The following is a 15,580-nucleotide window of genomic DNA, read 5'->3' as shown; positions in this document are numbered from 1 at the left end:
TGCTAGTTTTGAAGACTATCGACTGATTATCTTCTCGATGGCTCCTTCATTGCAGGGACGTCTGATACTTTGTCATTAATTATATTTAAGTCATTTATTTGGGTTAAATCTAAAAAAAATGTGACTTTTTGTATTCTCAGAGCATTATATGTGCAATTGATTTCTCATAGATGTATTTCCATATAAGATACGTATTGATCATGTGGGGAGGCAGCCCTCAGAAACCTTTTCCTTTGATCATGCGTGTAAATGATTTTCACATTCCTTCTTCACTTTGGGAACGCATTGTCTGTGCTGAGAAAATAAACGTGGTAAATTAACTATGAGAGGGGCTTGGCTGTGCGAACTGTCATCAGTAAGCATTTTCCGTTTCCTTTTCTAAAAGGGGAAGTCAATTTGAGAGTAGCCGGAGCGGCGCAGCCTATATTGGTGGGATTTGCTCGCTGCTGAGAGGAGGCGGTGTGAATGAAGTAGGTGTGAACATCTGTGCACCAGGAAGTGGTAATGATGGCTGTAGGTGGGAACATCTGTGCACCAGAAAGTGGTAATGATGGCTGTAGGTGGGAACATCTGTGCACCAGAAAGTGGTAATGATGGCTGTAGGTGGGAACATCTGTGCACCAACGCAAAGTGGTATGGCAGCTGAGAACGGTTTCCTAATACGTCACAAGTAAGCTCTCAGTGGTCCACACTTTCCAGCTGCTAGATTGCTGCATTAATCATCAATACCATGCCTGTGTGTGCCCAGTACAGGATAGGAAAGAATAAAATATAATACCTGATGATTGCGCTCGTGCTCTGCATAGAAGAATTTCCAGAGAAAGCAGTTCATATAGAGAGAATCTGTACACGAACTTTCAATGAAAATAAGAATAAAGCCCAAGCGTTTATACCATTGAATGAGGATTCTTCCAGATCCGAGTAATCCCTGAAGCACTGGCTTCCCCCCTAACAAATCTGCTGGCTGTTTTTCTTCTTTGCCCAGTATTTAACAAATTCGGGGAGACTAACAGAGAAGGGTTTCCTGGAGAAGGGTTCAGTCCCAACACACTAAACTTAATGGACACAATGTAAAGAAAAATGCTTCAATGTTTGGAAGGCCAACATATTGAAAAATTCAAGATTCCACTGGCCACAGACCATCCTTACTTCTGACTCCCATTGTGTTTACTACAGCCGCTCTCTGTTCCACTCGGGAAGAAAACTGGGTCCAGATAATTTGACACACTTAGCTTTATTATGTATTATTAAGAGAGTGGCTTAATAATATAGTTATTAAGTTTTTTAGGAATGTTATCAGGTGAAATTTGGAGTCAGAATTTTATTTAAGTTTCCAAACTAAAAAAATGAATGCCTTTCCGGCTGGTAGTATTTCTTATACGACTTAATCACATAAGAATTTGTTTCCTACTACTTCATCCCAAATGCATGTTCAATATGAGCTACAGAATGCTTAGATTTGACTAAAGAAAATGTTTAGAGCATCGCAGTGCATGCCTATAGTGACAGCAACAAGGAGACTGAGGCAGGTGGATCACTATGGTTAGAGGTTGGCCTAGGCAAAAACATCACATCAAAAAAGGACAGAGAATGCTTAGAAATGACTTGTTTTCAATTGTTCCCTACCATTTTTCTCTAGCCTATCTTAAATGGAAAGCAATGTTATTTACATTTCTTTTGATTTTGTTTTCAGTTTGGAAAAACCGATTTGATGGCGGTCACACTTGCTCAGTCGTTAGCACACAATATCGGTATCATCTCAGACAAGAGAAAATTAGCAAGTGGTAAGTTTGGGTCTTGTGTGGTTTAGTTGTATTTCTTAAGATAGACAGCCTGTTAATTATTTTGTAGAATGAGATGATTTTTAATTCAGTTGCTTGATCAGGGTTGCGGGAGGCAGAGCAAGATACGCAAACTAGCAGCAAAACGTTGCTTTCAAAAAGGAATAAAGGGAATATTTACATCATAGGTGAAAAATTCCCCACGTATAACGAACAGCAAAAGCTTGTTTTGATAAAGTCAAAGCTAGATTTAACTCCAGAAGGGACAAAGGTACCTCCTTTTGGAAATTTGAAATTTGCTTGTGGAGAATTCTAGGTTGTTTGGGGGCCCAGATCATGTTGTATGATGGTTTCCTTAAGACATCTCTGCACGTGGTCTGAGACACGGGCTTCCGAGGAAAGTGTAGATCAACTGAAGTATGCTGGCCTTAACATGCAATGCAAACAATTTCCAGAGTAGGTAACGCTGCTTCTCTGCGAAGGGTCTCATACTGTGTATTTGAGGTAAGAATTTCATCATAACTGTACTCATTTAATGATTTTAGCAACAGATATTGCAAGTGTGGATACTTGGAATAAGAATACCCTGTTTGGAGAGCCATTGTTTTCCTGGATGATGGAATACCGAGTTATGTGTCCACCCACTCATCTGAGATTCCAGATGATCCTGCAGGATGCCTAGTCTCATTCCCACTCTACAGATGCAGTGTCTAGATCTTAAAATAATTCTGATTGTCTTCAGAATTAAACATGTGTTAAGTGAGAGATTAGGCTCTTCAAATGAGGCAGCCTTTGATTCTGGGGACTTTCTGGTTAATCCGAATCCTCTCCTGCCTCCTACCAGAGCCCCCAGCACCGAGGAGTTTAGGAGCGGGAAGGCCCTGTAGTATCTCCCTCAAAGCTGATGAAGCTGGGGTGCCTAGTGAGGTGCCATTAAGTTTTCGCTATTGCTTTGGGATCTGGTCGTCTGTCATGTAGCTATTCGAAGTGAGGGAATAGAAACACGACCATTTGTGAGGTATTGGGGTGATGTATATGACCCCCCGTAGGATCAAGTGCATTTTGTTTTTTATACATTGCAGTCAAAAGTTTTTAGTGTAAGTAGAATTGGGAAAGCAGCCTTTAAAAACCATTTTTGAACGCAGAGTTAAGAGACAATAAAAGCTACCTCACTGCACCTGCATTGCGTGTGTCCGTGTGTAACCAGATGTGTGTTTGTTTTCCCTTAGGTGAGTGTAAATGTGAGGACACATGGTCTGGATGTGTAATGGGAGACACCGGGTGAGCCTCTCTACTTCACCATCTTGAGAAAGGGACACTCCGTAACTTAGTGCGTGGACCTGCACTGCGGGCACTTAGGAGAGAAATCGAAACTAAGTGTCTTTACAAAATAACCTCTTATTTGAGACAAAACACAACTACTCAGTGAGAGGACCCTAGGAACTTTTCAGCCCCAGGTCTAGGCTAGCATTATAATGACGTGACAACTTTTCCTCGTCTGTTAGGTTTGCTCACTAAACCCCTTTTCTCTTATCTCCTTCAGTTCAACTGCTAAACTGACCCTCACATGAAATAAAAACCGCAGCCTGCATCAGCAGCTTTCTCAGGTCCACGTTGCTGATGGCGTGAGGGCTTTCATAGCTCAGTATCATTGATCACGGGGCTGGGAAGAAAAATGGAGACTTATCTCAGAAAGAGTCTCAGTGCTCTACTGTCCTGTCTTCACACAGTCAGACTTCAATTCTTGTCTTTTTTTTTTTTTCTAAATAAGGTGTTAGAACCATTCCTTGCGTTCCAGACGTATGCCTCTGCCCTCCTTTGGAGTTTGTTTCTCTTGCTATTATTATTTCAGTACTGTTCCACACACTCAGGCTTCTTTCAGGATTTTATATGTCTTACCTCCTGCTCCCGGCAGCTTCAAAAGGGCATAGGGAAGAAAACAGTACATATTCATATCTCAGCTTTCAGAAGGAAACACTGACGGTGTCCCCCCTTGCCACTGTCCACCCGCAGCCAGGCAGCCACCTTCCGATTTTGGGTATTATCCTTTGTAATACTTTCAGTCTTTGCATCTGTGTATTGTGAGACAGCTCTGCACCACATGCTAGCATTCCTGGGGTGTCTCAGAATGTAGCTTTCATGCCTCTGCCTTCTAAGATAATGTTGTGCCTGTAGGATTAATCCACACCGCCAATTTTTTCAATATTTGTTTGCTAAATACTGATATGCTGCCCAGAACTTTTGTGAATCAAAACTGTCTTAAGAATACATTTCTGCCAGGTGTGGTAGCCTGTGCCCGTAATCCCAGTATTTGGAAGGTGGAGGCAGGAGGATCAAGAGTTAAAGGTCGCCTTCTGCTACATTGTGAGCTGGATGCCAGCCAAATATACAAGAGGCTGTCTCAAAACAGGTGAAGAAGAGTAAGGTTCAAATGTCTTACTTTATTATTTAGATGGTTTATATATCCATATCATTATTATCATTCACCATCTTATTTCCCGGTATTCCTTTGTTTTCTGATCATAATTGCTTGTGGTTTCTAGCGTTTCTGATTTGCTAAGCATAGTCTTACATGGATCTTTTTTGAGCTTCTCCAATTTTGTTTACTTTAATTGTATTTGAACTTCCAACTCCTTTTGATTTCCCAGAGGAGTTATTTGTCTTTGGAAGCCTCCCCTGTTTTCTCTATCCAGTCACGTTTCCTGCCATCTTTGAGGTTTATCATGATTTGAACCCAGGCATGCTAGTTTCTGCGTGTGGTATCTATATGTGCTGGTGTTCATGCCGAGAACACGGAGACCAGAGATCACTGGGGGGTGTCGCTCTCTCGTTGAACCTGGAGCTCATCAGTTAGGCTGGCTGATATACTGTGCATCCCCAGTGCTGGAGTGAGGTGGGTGTTGCTGGCCGCAGCGTTTACGTGAGTGCTGGAGACCCACGCTAGGTCTTCATGCCTCTGCAGCAGGCGCATTACCACCTCAGCCATCTCCCACAGCACTCCCTGCATTGTAATGCAGTTCTGTATGTATGCATTATCCCTCTCAACATTTAGACATGCGTGCTTAAAGAATGTATTTTTACTAATTTTTATTCCATACCTCTTTAACTAGACTTGACATCCAGTAAATATTTATTGATTCAGTTTGAGTTTTGAACTCTAAGGATAATAAGGACAGTAAGTGATGGGAGGAAGTATATATACACACATGTTTATAAAGTATTTTTTAAATTTTTTCTTATATATTTTGTTCTTTAATGACAAACTTTGTATTTGCAGTTTTCCATTTATTAATATATTTCATGTATAGATCTTTTTTCATTAGAAGTTTTATTTAAGGTAGGCCAGGTGAGGGTATGTGGTAGCACATACCTTCAATATCAGCCCTTGGGAGGCAGAAGCAGGTAGATTTTTGTGAGTTGTAGGCTAGCTCGGTCTACATGATGAGTTTCAGGCCACCCAGAACTAAACAGTGGGACCCTGTCTCGAAATCTGTATTTAATATGTCTGATTATTTTTGCTTGGTGACATTAAATTTGTATAGACAATCCCCATATTGTGAACCATAATTACAGAACAATCAGGTATTACTTTAATATATATAACATATTATATATATGCTAAATAAGTGTATGCATATATACATTTTTTCCTTGAAATGCTCCTTATATTAAATAGATACGTTCAAGAGAAGACCCCTTTGTGTAAGTGGTGTCTGCTATGGCTCTTTAATTTGAGTCCTGCTCAGCTCATCTGTGTGCCCCGTAGGTACCTGCCTCCACATTTGCTTCCTGAAGTTCACTGGCACTGCTGATGTTGGAAACATGGCTAAAATAAATCCGTACTATCAAGTAACTTAAGGATCCATTGAATGCAATTTATACATTACCCTGAAAAAGAGAAGACAAACTTCTGTGGCCTACACTCTTCAACTCTTGATAGATAAAACAGATTCACTGTTGAAAATGTGGGTTTGTTTCCTGTCACAGCTGAGGGCCGAGGAATGGGTCAGGTTTCCTACTGTACAGTGTGCTAGACTGTGACCCCAGTGAGGATGTTTGCAGGCCTAAAGTCACAGTGGATTGTTTTCCATCCCGAGGCAGGGTTTCATGCACCCCAGGCCTTGAATAACTCATCCTCCTGCCTCTACTCCTCGGAGTTTGGGATTTGAGGCATGTCCTGCTGTTGAGGCTTAAACAAGATTGACATTGAAGACTGGTATGGGAGCCGGTTCAGCATTGAGCGGTAGAAGGAAGAGGGAACTTGGAGGGAGTCCTAGTGATAACCGATTATCTGGCAGAGACATGTAGGATGACCTAGAAGGGAAGGTGGTAAGAACACCTGTTCGGACTCTGAAAGGAAAAGGGAAGTAATAGATGAAGAAACTTGATGTTAAAAATAGTTTGATCCTGTAGGGAAAGGGAGCGAAGAAATTAACATAGTAATTCGATGACTTACCCCTGTTACAACTTTATCTGGGGAGTGGTTTAGTAAAAAATAAAATTAGTTTCAGCATATACTAATAAATTATATTAATTAATTTGTGAAATATTAACTACTATGCTTGAAAGAAGTAATGCTATGGGTAGAAACAAGTCTTTGAAGGCTGGAGAGAGAGGCTTAATGAGATGTGTTCACTGTCCAGGCACAGGGGTCCCCTATCAGCCTGCCGCTGGCAAGATGGAGATAAAATTGTCAGTTCAAGCCAGTGCGGACCATACCATAAGACCCTTCTCTAAAAAAATATATAATAAAAGCTATTATTATCTTGTCTTTCCTTTTAAATAAAATCTTAAGATAAGATGCTTTTTGAAACTATGAAAATGAAATTGGCATTTTCTTTCTCCCGTGGTAGTCATAGTTGATTTTTAAAAGTTACTACATTTTAATTAAGTTTTTTAAATTTCTACTTTTATTGTTTTATTGCTGGATATATAGATATTCATTTTTCCAGTTGACACCGAGTAGCTGTCCTTTCCCCAGCTAGTCTTCAAACTGGGGCAGGTAATAACTCTGTGTTGTTTTATTCCAGGCACCTGCCCGAGTTTTAGAAGTTCTCTCATTAGTCAACATCTGAGTGACTTTCATGTTCCTCGCTGTTATACGTTATGCCGTCTGTGCATAGAGCTAACTATTTTTTTTTTTAGGGGAAAAAAAATCTAAAACCAAGAATTCCCAGAGGTGTGTTTATTTTGAGGATTGCTAATTTTTTTTTAATCTCACCACAGTTCTTATTTCCTCTGGACCATTAATTACTTTTTTCTATTACATAATTTTAAAAGAATTTCAAACTCTAGAAAAAAAGTCACCAGATGAGTGAGAAGAGATCCCATTGGTACCCCGTAATCATATGTTGCTAGTTTGGTGCTCTGTCACCCTCAAACCCTCCGGGTGCACTTCCTGTGACAAGAACCCTCCCACCAGCCAGAGAAGAGCCATGAAAACTGTGTAGCTGCCCACCTTCAGGACTGACCCATCTTCCAGAAGCGTCATTGACAGACAGCTGAAGCTTCGGAGTGAGGCGTCATGTGAGGGTTCATGTCTTCACAGGCCTGCAGACTACAGCACTTTTCTTTGGCTTTCCTGGCCTGACACGTATTACAAATTTACAGGCGGGTGTTTTATAGATTCTCTGATGTTTGAGTTATAGCTAGTTGTATATTAGTCGTTCACAGTGAAATGCAGCTTTATTAGTCTTTGATGTAAATCATAGGTGCTGTACTATATCTTTCTTTTAATTCATATGCAAATAAACGAGCAAATACGAAAATAGCCACTACACATCCCTAAATGAAAAGTTTAGAAATATAATGGTTGACTGTATGTGTCATTGTTAACACTGTCCGGATTTAAGGCTAGTAAATAAACAGGAACCCTCCTGCTGTACTGAGGCGCTCCCCTCTGTACCCTACAGCCTCTATCTCCGTAAGAATTTAAGGCTAGTCAGTAAACAGGAACCCTCCCGCTGTACTGAGGCGCTCCCCTCTGTCCCCAACAGCTACTATCTCCCTAAGAAGTTCTCTCCGTGCAGCATTGAGGAGTATCACGACTTCCTGAATAGTGGTGGCGGCGCCTGCCTCTTCAACAAGCCTTCTAAGGTAATAAGTGTGGTCAAGACTTATTAGTTATGAGTCATTGCACACTTTCATACCCAGCTTTTGTGTACTGAGCCTACAAGCGAGAACTTCTCAATTCCACCCACTGGGCATATTCTAGAAATGTTGCGTGTCTTGGCAAGGCCAGCTTTCGTCTGGGAGAGTTGGAGTATCTCTAATGGTGTAACTAGCAGGCAGAAAGGAGTGGGGGTTTTGTTTGTGTTGGTTTCTTTTGCCCTTTCTAGTTACAAAAGTGTGGGCTTCTATTTTCATTCTGTAATGTGGAAACTTGGGTTAACTTCAAAATGGTTATCACGCAGCCGGCGATTAGTAATTACTGTGCACTGATGTTACGCAGCATCATAGGATAAATTTTATTCAAAAGACAAAAATGTGATGAAGATTTAAAAGTAAAATAGGCTTGAAAATCTCCCCTTGATTAGGTCAAAAGTTGCTTTAGTTATGGGAGCTGTTTGTTACTACCATTCTCTGCAAGTCGGTGCTCATGGCTGTAGTCATGGTTCATAGGGAACAGGTCAGTGGGCATAGTAATTTTGGGATCACCTTCTAACTTAGAAGTAAGTTTGTTTAAGAAGCATTTTCAGACCCTGAGATCCCTGTAGTTTCAGCACTGTGGAAGCTAAGCTAGGAGCATCACTGTGAGGTCAAAGCCAGCTTGAACTACAGAGCCAGGCCAACGTGGGATACACAGTAAGATCTTGTCTTAAAAAAGGAAAAGAAGAAGATGCAGTCCGAAATGTCACTGTAAGAACCATTTCAAAGCTAATCTAAAATATAAAGAAACAAATGAAGGTGACTCAGTGGTTAAGAGCACACACCAGTCTCCTGTTACTCATGTGTGTGGCTTGCACCTTCCTGTAACTCCACCTCCAAGGGCTCCACTGTGTCTGGTCTCTGAAGGCACCTGCAGTCACGTGCATCTTACACACACACACACACACGGGAGAGATAATCAAATCTTAAAAGAGAAAATTTAATTTTATGAGTGTTTGCTTGCATATATGTATGTGAACCACATGCATGTGTGAGTCTGAAGAGTCCAGAAGAATCTAGATTGTCAAAACTACCATTACAGATAATTGGAAGCTGTCATTTGAGAGCTAGGAAATGGACCTCGGTCCATTACAAGAGCAACAAGTGCTCTTAACCACTGAGGCCTCTTTCCAGATCTACAAAATTATTCTTAACAGGCTATTAGCAAATTGAAAACAATAATAATGAGATTTTTTTCACAAGTGATTAGACTTGATCCTCGTGGTAATTTTCAACAGATGATTAATTAGATGGACAGTTTATACTGTTCATGTTTCAGGTAGTAAGGTCTCCACTGTGTTACCTGTACCTGGTTTTCCTTTATTATTTTGTGCCTTCTTGTGTGTTGCGTTGTGTTGTCCTCTCACAACCAAACGCGTTGTGTTGTTAAACACACCCTACCCTGTGCTAAGATTTTAATCTAGGCTTCCTGACTGTAAATTTCCTGCTTTCTCACCAAAATGGATTTTCAGATGTCAAATTGGCTTGGTTTCTCCTCAATGGCTGCATGCCATTCATGTATTTGGTGACATTTACCAGACCCAACTTGGTATAAATATTACATACATACATTATATAATACAAATATATAGTACTATGTCTGAATATCCAAATAAAAACCAAAATTGATCTTCTAAAGTTCCAGGTTCTAAAGTTGTACTTTTTATTTTGCAGTAAATAAAATTATAGTTCGAGCGGACAGCATATACACCGAGCGTATTGGTGTGGTGTCAGCTGTCGGGGTCTTTGCTACTGATGTTCCTATATTTCACCCTTTCTTGGTTTTCTTCCCACAGCTTCTCGAGCCTCCCGAGTGTGGAAATGGCTTCATTGAAACCGGGGAGGAGTGTGACTGTGGCACCGCTGCGGTAGGTCCCGGGGAAGAGTATGACTGTGGCACCGCTGCGGTAGGTCCCGGGGAAGAGTATGACTGTGGCACCGCTGCAGTAGGTCCCCTTCTTTGAAACTGGGGAAGAGTGTGACTGTGGCACCACTGCGGTAGGTCCCGGGGAAGAGTGTGACTGTGGCACCGCTGCAGTAGGTCCCCTTCTTTGAAACTGGGGAAGAGTGTGACTGTGGCACCACTGCGGTAGGTCCCGGGGAAGAGAGTGACTGTGGCACCGCTGCGGTAGGTCCCCTGTCATTTTGAAGATCTGTTTTGGGTAGCTAGTATTATCCATGCCCTTGAGATAATACTGAGCATTATACCTAGAAATTTTATAGAATTTGTGGATGAATGATTGCCATTGTGAGCTTGAACATTTACTTTAAAAAAAAAATCTTGGTGTTTTTGGGAAAATGACATTTTCTAGTGTTTTGCAACGGCTTATATTCCTTAGGAATGCGCCCTTGAAGGGGCAGAGTGCTGTAAGAAGTGCACCTTGACCCAGGATTCTCAATGCAGTGATGGTCTCTGTTGTAAAAAATGCAAGGTAAATAACTGGCTGATTAGTGGCCAAAGGTTGAAGGGGAGGCGTGTGCTTAAACCGTTACGTCTAGGTCCATATAACCTACTAGCATAATCTAACAGGGAGCAAATGACTGAATCCCAGTGGTTACGAGATCCTCCTGAAGTCTCCTGAAGTGTGGCTTTGTTAGCATTCTCATGTAATAGTTAACTTACCCAGTGTCTTAAACCAGAATACGAGAGAGCTGGGACCTGACCCGGTTACTTCTCCGAGGCTGTTCTTCTCATCTTGCCTCCTTAAAGAGGACCAATCTCCGAGTAGAAGACGTCCGATACAGTCTTCTTTTCTTTCTGTGCATCTTTGTACATCCTACAGCGTCAGTATCTTAGGCAACAAGAGGCATGTTTTAGACAAGATCATACTACATTGACATGGAAACATTCATGACTCTTTGTCTCCTAATTGGTGTAGATTATCAGAGCATGTTTGTTAAGTGCATAAGTGAACGTGCATGTTACTTCCAATGAATATCTGCAGATCGGATAGCTTTGATGGGTTAAAGAAAGGTGGCATATAAAACTGTCGTGGCAACTGCCCTCTTTGGGCTAAGCACTTTTGACTTGTGTCATCTTAAATCCGGGTTTCCTGACTGGCACCAACCCTCTTGTCTGGCTAAGAATAAGACACTGTCTGTAGTCAGGGCGTGCCTTTTGCTTTATGGGACATTAGCAACATCCTTGGGTTGCACCCATTAGATTGTAGAAAAGCTTCCTCACTGTGACAACTCAAAATGTCTCCAGATGTTGTAAAAAAATGTCTCCTTTGGGGCAAAATCACCCCTGCCTGCTACTGCTGTCTTAGATAACACTCACAGGCACACTTTTGGAATAGGCATGGCCATCCCGATTTTGACAGTTGAGCTGTTCTGATCTAATGATGCTAAGGAGCCTGCAGAGGCTCAGAGGAAGGCACAGCTGTCTGCTGACCCCCCAGCCCTGCTAGCAGTGGTTCCCCTCGTTTCCCCTCCATTGCTGTGTTTCTGGCTGCTTTTTGTGGGGTCTCCGAAAGCACTTTCTTCAATGGGAGGTTAAACCACATGTGATACAGATTCTCTCTCTCTCAGCTTGGGTGCCTGGAAGGTTCTGAGCAGTGAGTCAGGGAGCAGGGTCCTGGGCACAAACACAGAGATGGGCCCAGTCCCCGATATCAGCAATTCTGAGAGGAAAGAGGAGAAGGGGGACGTGAGAGAGCTCTGACAACTGCACATGTCCCTGTTCTGCTGTTATAAGGAGTTAGATTACAGTCTATAAATCCAGTGACGCTCAAGGCTGATTCCACAGCATCACACGTACAGGAAGTATTTGGAAACAGAGAAGTACAAACACTTGTCCAGAGGTTCTAATGAGAGAAAATCAGAAAAGAAACTTGGGGAAAAGGGCTTTGCTGGGAAGTAACTGTGATGCGGTCCAAAATGTAACTTTAAAATTCTCGGTGGAGATGACAAGAAGCAGAAGCAAAAGCTCAAAGATAAAGGTGTAAATAAGAAAGAAGGCTAAAGCCCCAATCCAGATTGCTTGACAAGAATTCCTGGAGCGTGGGCTAACTCTTCCTTGAAGCTCTGCCCCATTTTAGCAGGACATTGTGACACTTATGTGTGGTGACTATGGAACTTACCTCACCTACGAGAAACTATGAATTGCAACTAATTAAAATAACAGTTTATTAAATAAATGTGTTTTGTGCACCCTGCCATCTTAAAGTAGTTTAAGGTGTTCTTTTCCAAATACTTTCATTGTGCTTTTTATTCCTATGGGACTATGAGAGTTTCTTCTTTTTCTTTAATCTTTTCCCAGTTTTGCACACTGAGTGATGTTCTTTTCAGTTTCAGCCTTTGGGGACTGTGTGCCGAGAAGCAGTCAATGATTGTGATATTCGTGAAATATGTTCAGGAAATTCAAGCCAGGTAATCTATACAATAATTACCCAACACAGGGTAATTACAGGGGAAGCGGGGATAGCTTGGGTGTGTTATAGTAAAAATGCACAAGAGGCAAGATATCACTTGACTCTGTACCATCACACCGGAGGTTGGGGATCAGACCAAGGCCTTGCGCATACCAGGCAAATGTTCTATTAAGATTCATATCTGGCTCTTACATTGGTATCACTGTTGGCCAGCATCTGTTTTGATTATTGTCTTGCGAAATCTTACATGACATCACAAAGAAACAAAGAGACCTGTTGTGACTGAGGAAATACACCGGGAAGATGGGACAAGGTGGGGTCATTGATCATGATGAGCATCGTCCCCTTCCCCAATGACCAGCTAACATGAGGCTAGGAGAGAGGTTGCTGTTTTGTAGTGTTTGTGTTTGTGTTTTGTTAAGCAAAGCCATAGAAACTGACATCATGCATCAAGGACTGCTGTCATTCTCTTTGCTGCTAAAGAAGATGAATTAAGTAATGATATACCTATCGTTGTAAAGATGATTGATTTTTTTTAAGGCTACAGAGAGATCTTTATGTAAGCGTAGTCTCCTTTCTTACTCTGTAATTAGCAGCCTTCCCAGCTAATGCCTCATGGAAATAAGGACACAATAATTACCACCAAGGTTCCTAGGCATAAGTATACTGCACAGGTATGATTATAAATAAACAGGAATTGTTAAAAAGCCCCAATCCCAGGCTTTTCAGAAGTGCTGTGTAGAGTTAGGTTAAACAGCATTGCTATAGGGGATTGTTCTAGCACAGTCATGGTCACCTTCATTTCCTATGTTGCATCCATTATGAATGATATCTGTGTAACCATACAGCGACGATACAAGGAAGTTTACGTGACTGAAAGAAGGAGCAGAAAGTTATGTGTCTGTAGTTTCATTTGGCTTTTATCTTAAACATCAGGTTTTATGGGAAAGGTGGAGATGGATGTCTAGCTAGCCGCACTGGGTGGTCTCTGTCACATCTTTTCTCTGTCCCTCTGCCTCTTCCCCAAGACGATATAATCACATGCTTTTCTCTCGCTGCAGAAAGGAATTGCACACGGCTGCTTGTATCCTCACCAGATACTTTACAATTTTTAAAGTACTTCAAGGAAAAATAATGATAAAGCGTACCATTCTATCCACAGTTAATAGCAGAGGCGACTGAGTCTTTTTTTCCCCTCCCTTCCAGGTCTTCCCCATGTTTGTCTTTCTCTCAAAAGATATTTTTATCTCTAAACTTCTCTGACGAATAATGAGTTCATAGTAGATTTTGAGATGCGTCTCCCTTTGGTTGATATTGTCTCCAGCTTCCTGCCCCTGCTCCCTCTGCTGTTCCTCTACCCCCAGCATTTTAAGTGAAAGGCTGTGTTGTTCCCCGTGGCCAAAGAGAGGAAACTCCACTTACGGCTTTTCACCGATGGGGGCCTGCTCCTCCCTTTTGTCTTAAGCCCTGTCTTCCTCTCTAAGGAATACTGTCTCTGAATGAAGCATACGCTAATGCATACGTTATCTGCCGAGCCAGTCTCGTAAGTTCTCTGCTTTTGTGGCTGTGTAATCAGTTTTTACCTTGGCTAGGTAAAACTTGTTATATTTTTAAAGTGATGCTTAGCAACTCTGTTTCCTCCTACCTGCTTTTAATCTTCTGCTTTCTATTTATAGGTAGTTCTAGGGGCTAGGTGTATTGTCTACTGTGGTTTATAAACTGAGAGCACTGACAGGAATTAATTAATTCGTCTTGTGTTGGGTCTGTGTTTGGATGAGATGATGATTTGTTCTTTCTCCCTAGTGCGCCCCCAATGTACATAAAATGGATGGGTATCCCTGTGACGGTACTCAGGTAGGTCACTCACTTTTGCCGAAAATTTCCGCGGGTACCAGCATGAGAGAAATACTGAAATTTTATCTTAATAAGAAGATGCGGGGGGGTGGGAGAGGGGCTTGGTCCTGCCCCGATTTAATGTGCCAGACTTTGCTGACTCCCCATCAGAGCCCTTGCGCATTGGTGAGGAGTGAATGGGGGTGGGCTAGAGGAGAGGCGAGGTGGGGATGGGAGGAGGGGTCCCGGAAGGGAGAACTGCGGTTGGAATGTAAAATGAAATTAAAAAAAAAATGAATAAAAGAGAAGATCAGTTTGAATGGTTCATAATCACTTCAGATGACCACACTCAAGGGCTGTTCTTCCCAGCTGTATGCTCTTTCTCTGTTGTCTAACACAGCAGGGATTGTTTTCACCGATGGATATTCGCTTCCTCGTTTTAGGGAATTTGCTTTGGAGGAAGGTGTAAAACCAGAGACAGACAGTGCAAGTACATCTGGGGGCAAAGTAAGTTAAGTCACATGACTCGATTGTTTTCTCCCACACAGTTTTGGCACACTCCCTTAAGGACATACGGGCTAGAAATAAATGGTGAATACTTAATAACTAGCGGGCTTCTTAAAAACCACTTTAGCGTTAGGTAGGTAATTTTCTTTTCTAGAAATTAGAGAAGGGCACTTTCCTTGGGAAGCCATAGCCCCAAGGTTCTGGCTGGTTGGTAGTGCCTGTGGATGAGACAGCAGGTGCCTTTGCTGCCAGGCAGGCGAGCCCACCTGGTGCACAGCTTGGAGAACAGAGCAGACTTAATTCCAGCTCCTCAGCTCAGTGCCCTTGAGCGAAGGATCCCATATGGCCCTCGTACAGCCATATGAAGCGGACATGGTCTCTGGGTAGGGTATCCTTGCCTTAGACCTAAACATTTTAACTCTGTTGCTCTTCCCTCACCTACTATCTTCTTGAAGCTCCAACTGACTTTTGTAGTTAGAGGTGACCTTCTGCTGAGGTAGCTGTCCTGCAAAAGACAAAATCGTTAATTTATTCTCTTCAAAATCTGTCCGGGTTCTAAAGGAGAATATATAACATTTGTATTTAAATAACAGTGTTTTTAAATAATAGTATAATTAAAATTGTATTTAAGTTTTACTAAATCTAAATTAGCATTTAAATGTATTGTGTATTTTCCCCAGAAATTCTAGGCAATATTTTTGAAAGATATTTTTGTTCTAAACTCTTTAAAAAATATTTCTCAGGTGGAGTGTTACTATGTAGCCTAGCCATGTATCTTGTCCAATTAGACCTTGAATTTGTAGCTTCTTGCCTCAACTTCCCAAGTGCTGGAATTATAGGCTTGGGCTACCATGTCTAGACTATTCAGAGTTCTTTTGAGTGATTACTTGTACTAGAAAAAACTATAAAATGAATCGTAATCCTTATATATCAGAGGTA

At 41.7% G+C, this 15,580-nt stretch overlaps 1 protein-coding gene across 16 annotated transcripts in view; it reads left to right on the top strand.

Annotated features, from left to right (window-relative positions):
• Adam22 (ADAM metallopeptidase domain 22) overlaps window positions 1-15,580 on the top strand; it is a 199,987-nt gene that overhangs the window by 147,821 nt on the left and 36,586 nt on the right. For all 16 annotated transcript variants that reach the window (XM_042054279.1, XM_038315348.1, XM_042054276.1 and 13 more), the window contains 9 exons: window positions 386-470; window positions 1,694-1,784; window positions 3,011-3,062; window positions 7,778-7,877; window positions 9,725-9,796; window positions 10,268-10,360; window positions 12,219-12,299; window positions 14,105-14,155; window positions 14,578-14,641. In XM_042054279.1, coding sequence (XP_041910213.1) covers window positions 386-470; window positions 1,694-1,784; window positions 3,011-3,062; window positions 7,778-7,877; window positions 9,725-9,796; window positions 10,268-10,360; window positions 12,219-12,299; window positions 14,105-14,155; window positions 14,578-14,641 — 689 coding nt within the window. The remainder of the gene's footprint in view (window positions 1-385; window positions 471-1,693; window positions 1,785-3,010; window positions 3,063-7,777; window positions 7,878-9,724; window positions 9,797-10,267; window positions 10,361-12,218; window positions 12,300-14,104; window positions 14,156-14,577; window positions 14,642-15,580) is intronic.

Source organism: Arvicola amphibius, chromosome 18, assembly GCF_903992535.2.
Source record: "Arvicola amphibius chromosome 18, mArvAmp1.2, whole genome shotgun sequence".
Classification (NCBI taxonomy): Eukaryota; Metazoa; Chordata; class Mammalia; order Rodentia; family Cricetidae; genus Arvicola; species Arvicola amphibius.
This window is presented reverse-complemented; position numbering and strand designations above follow the sequence as displayed.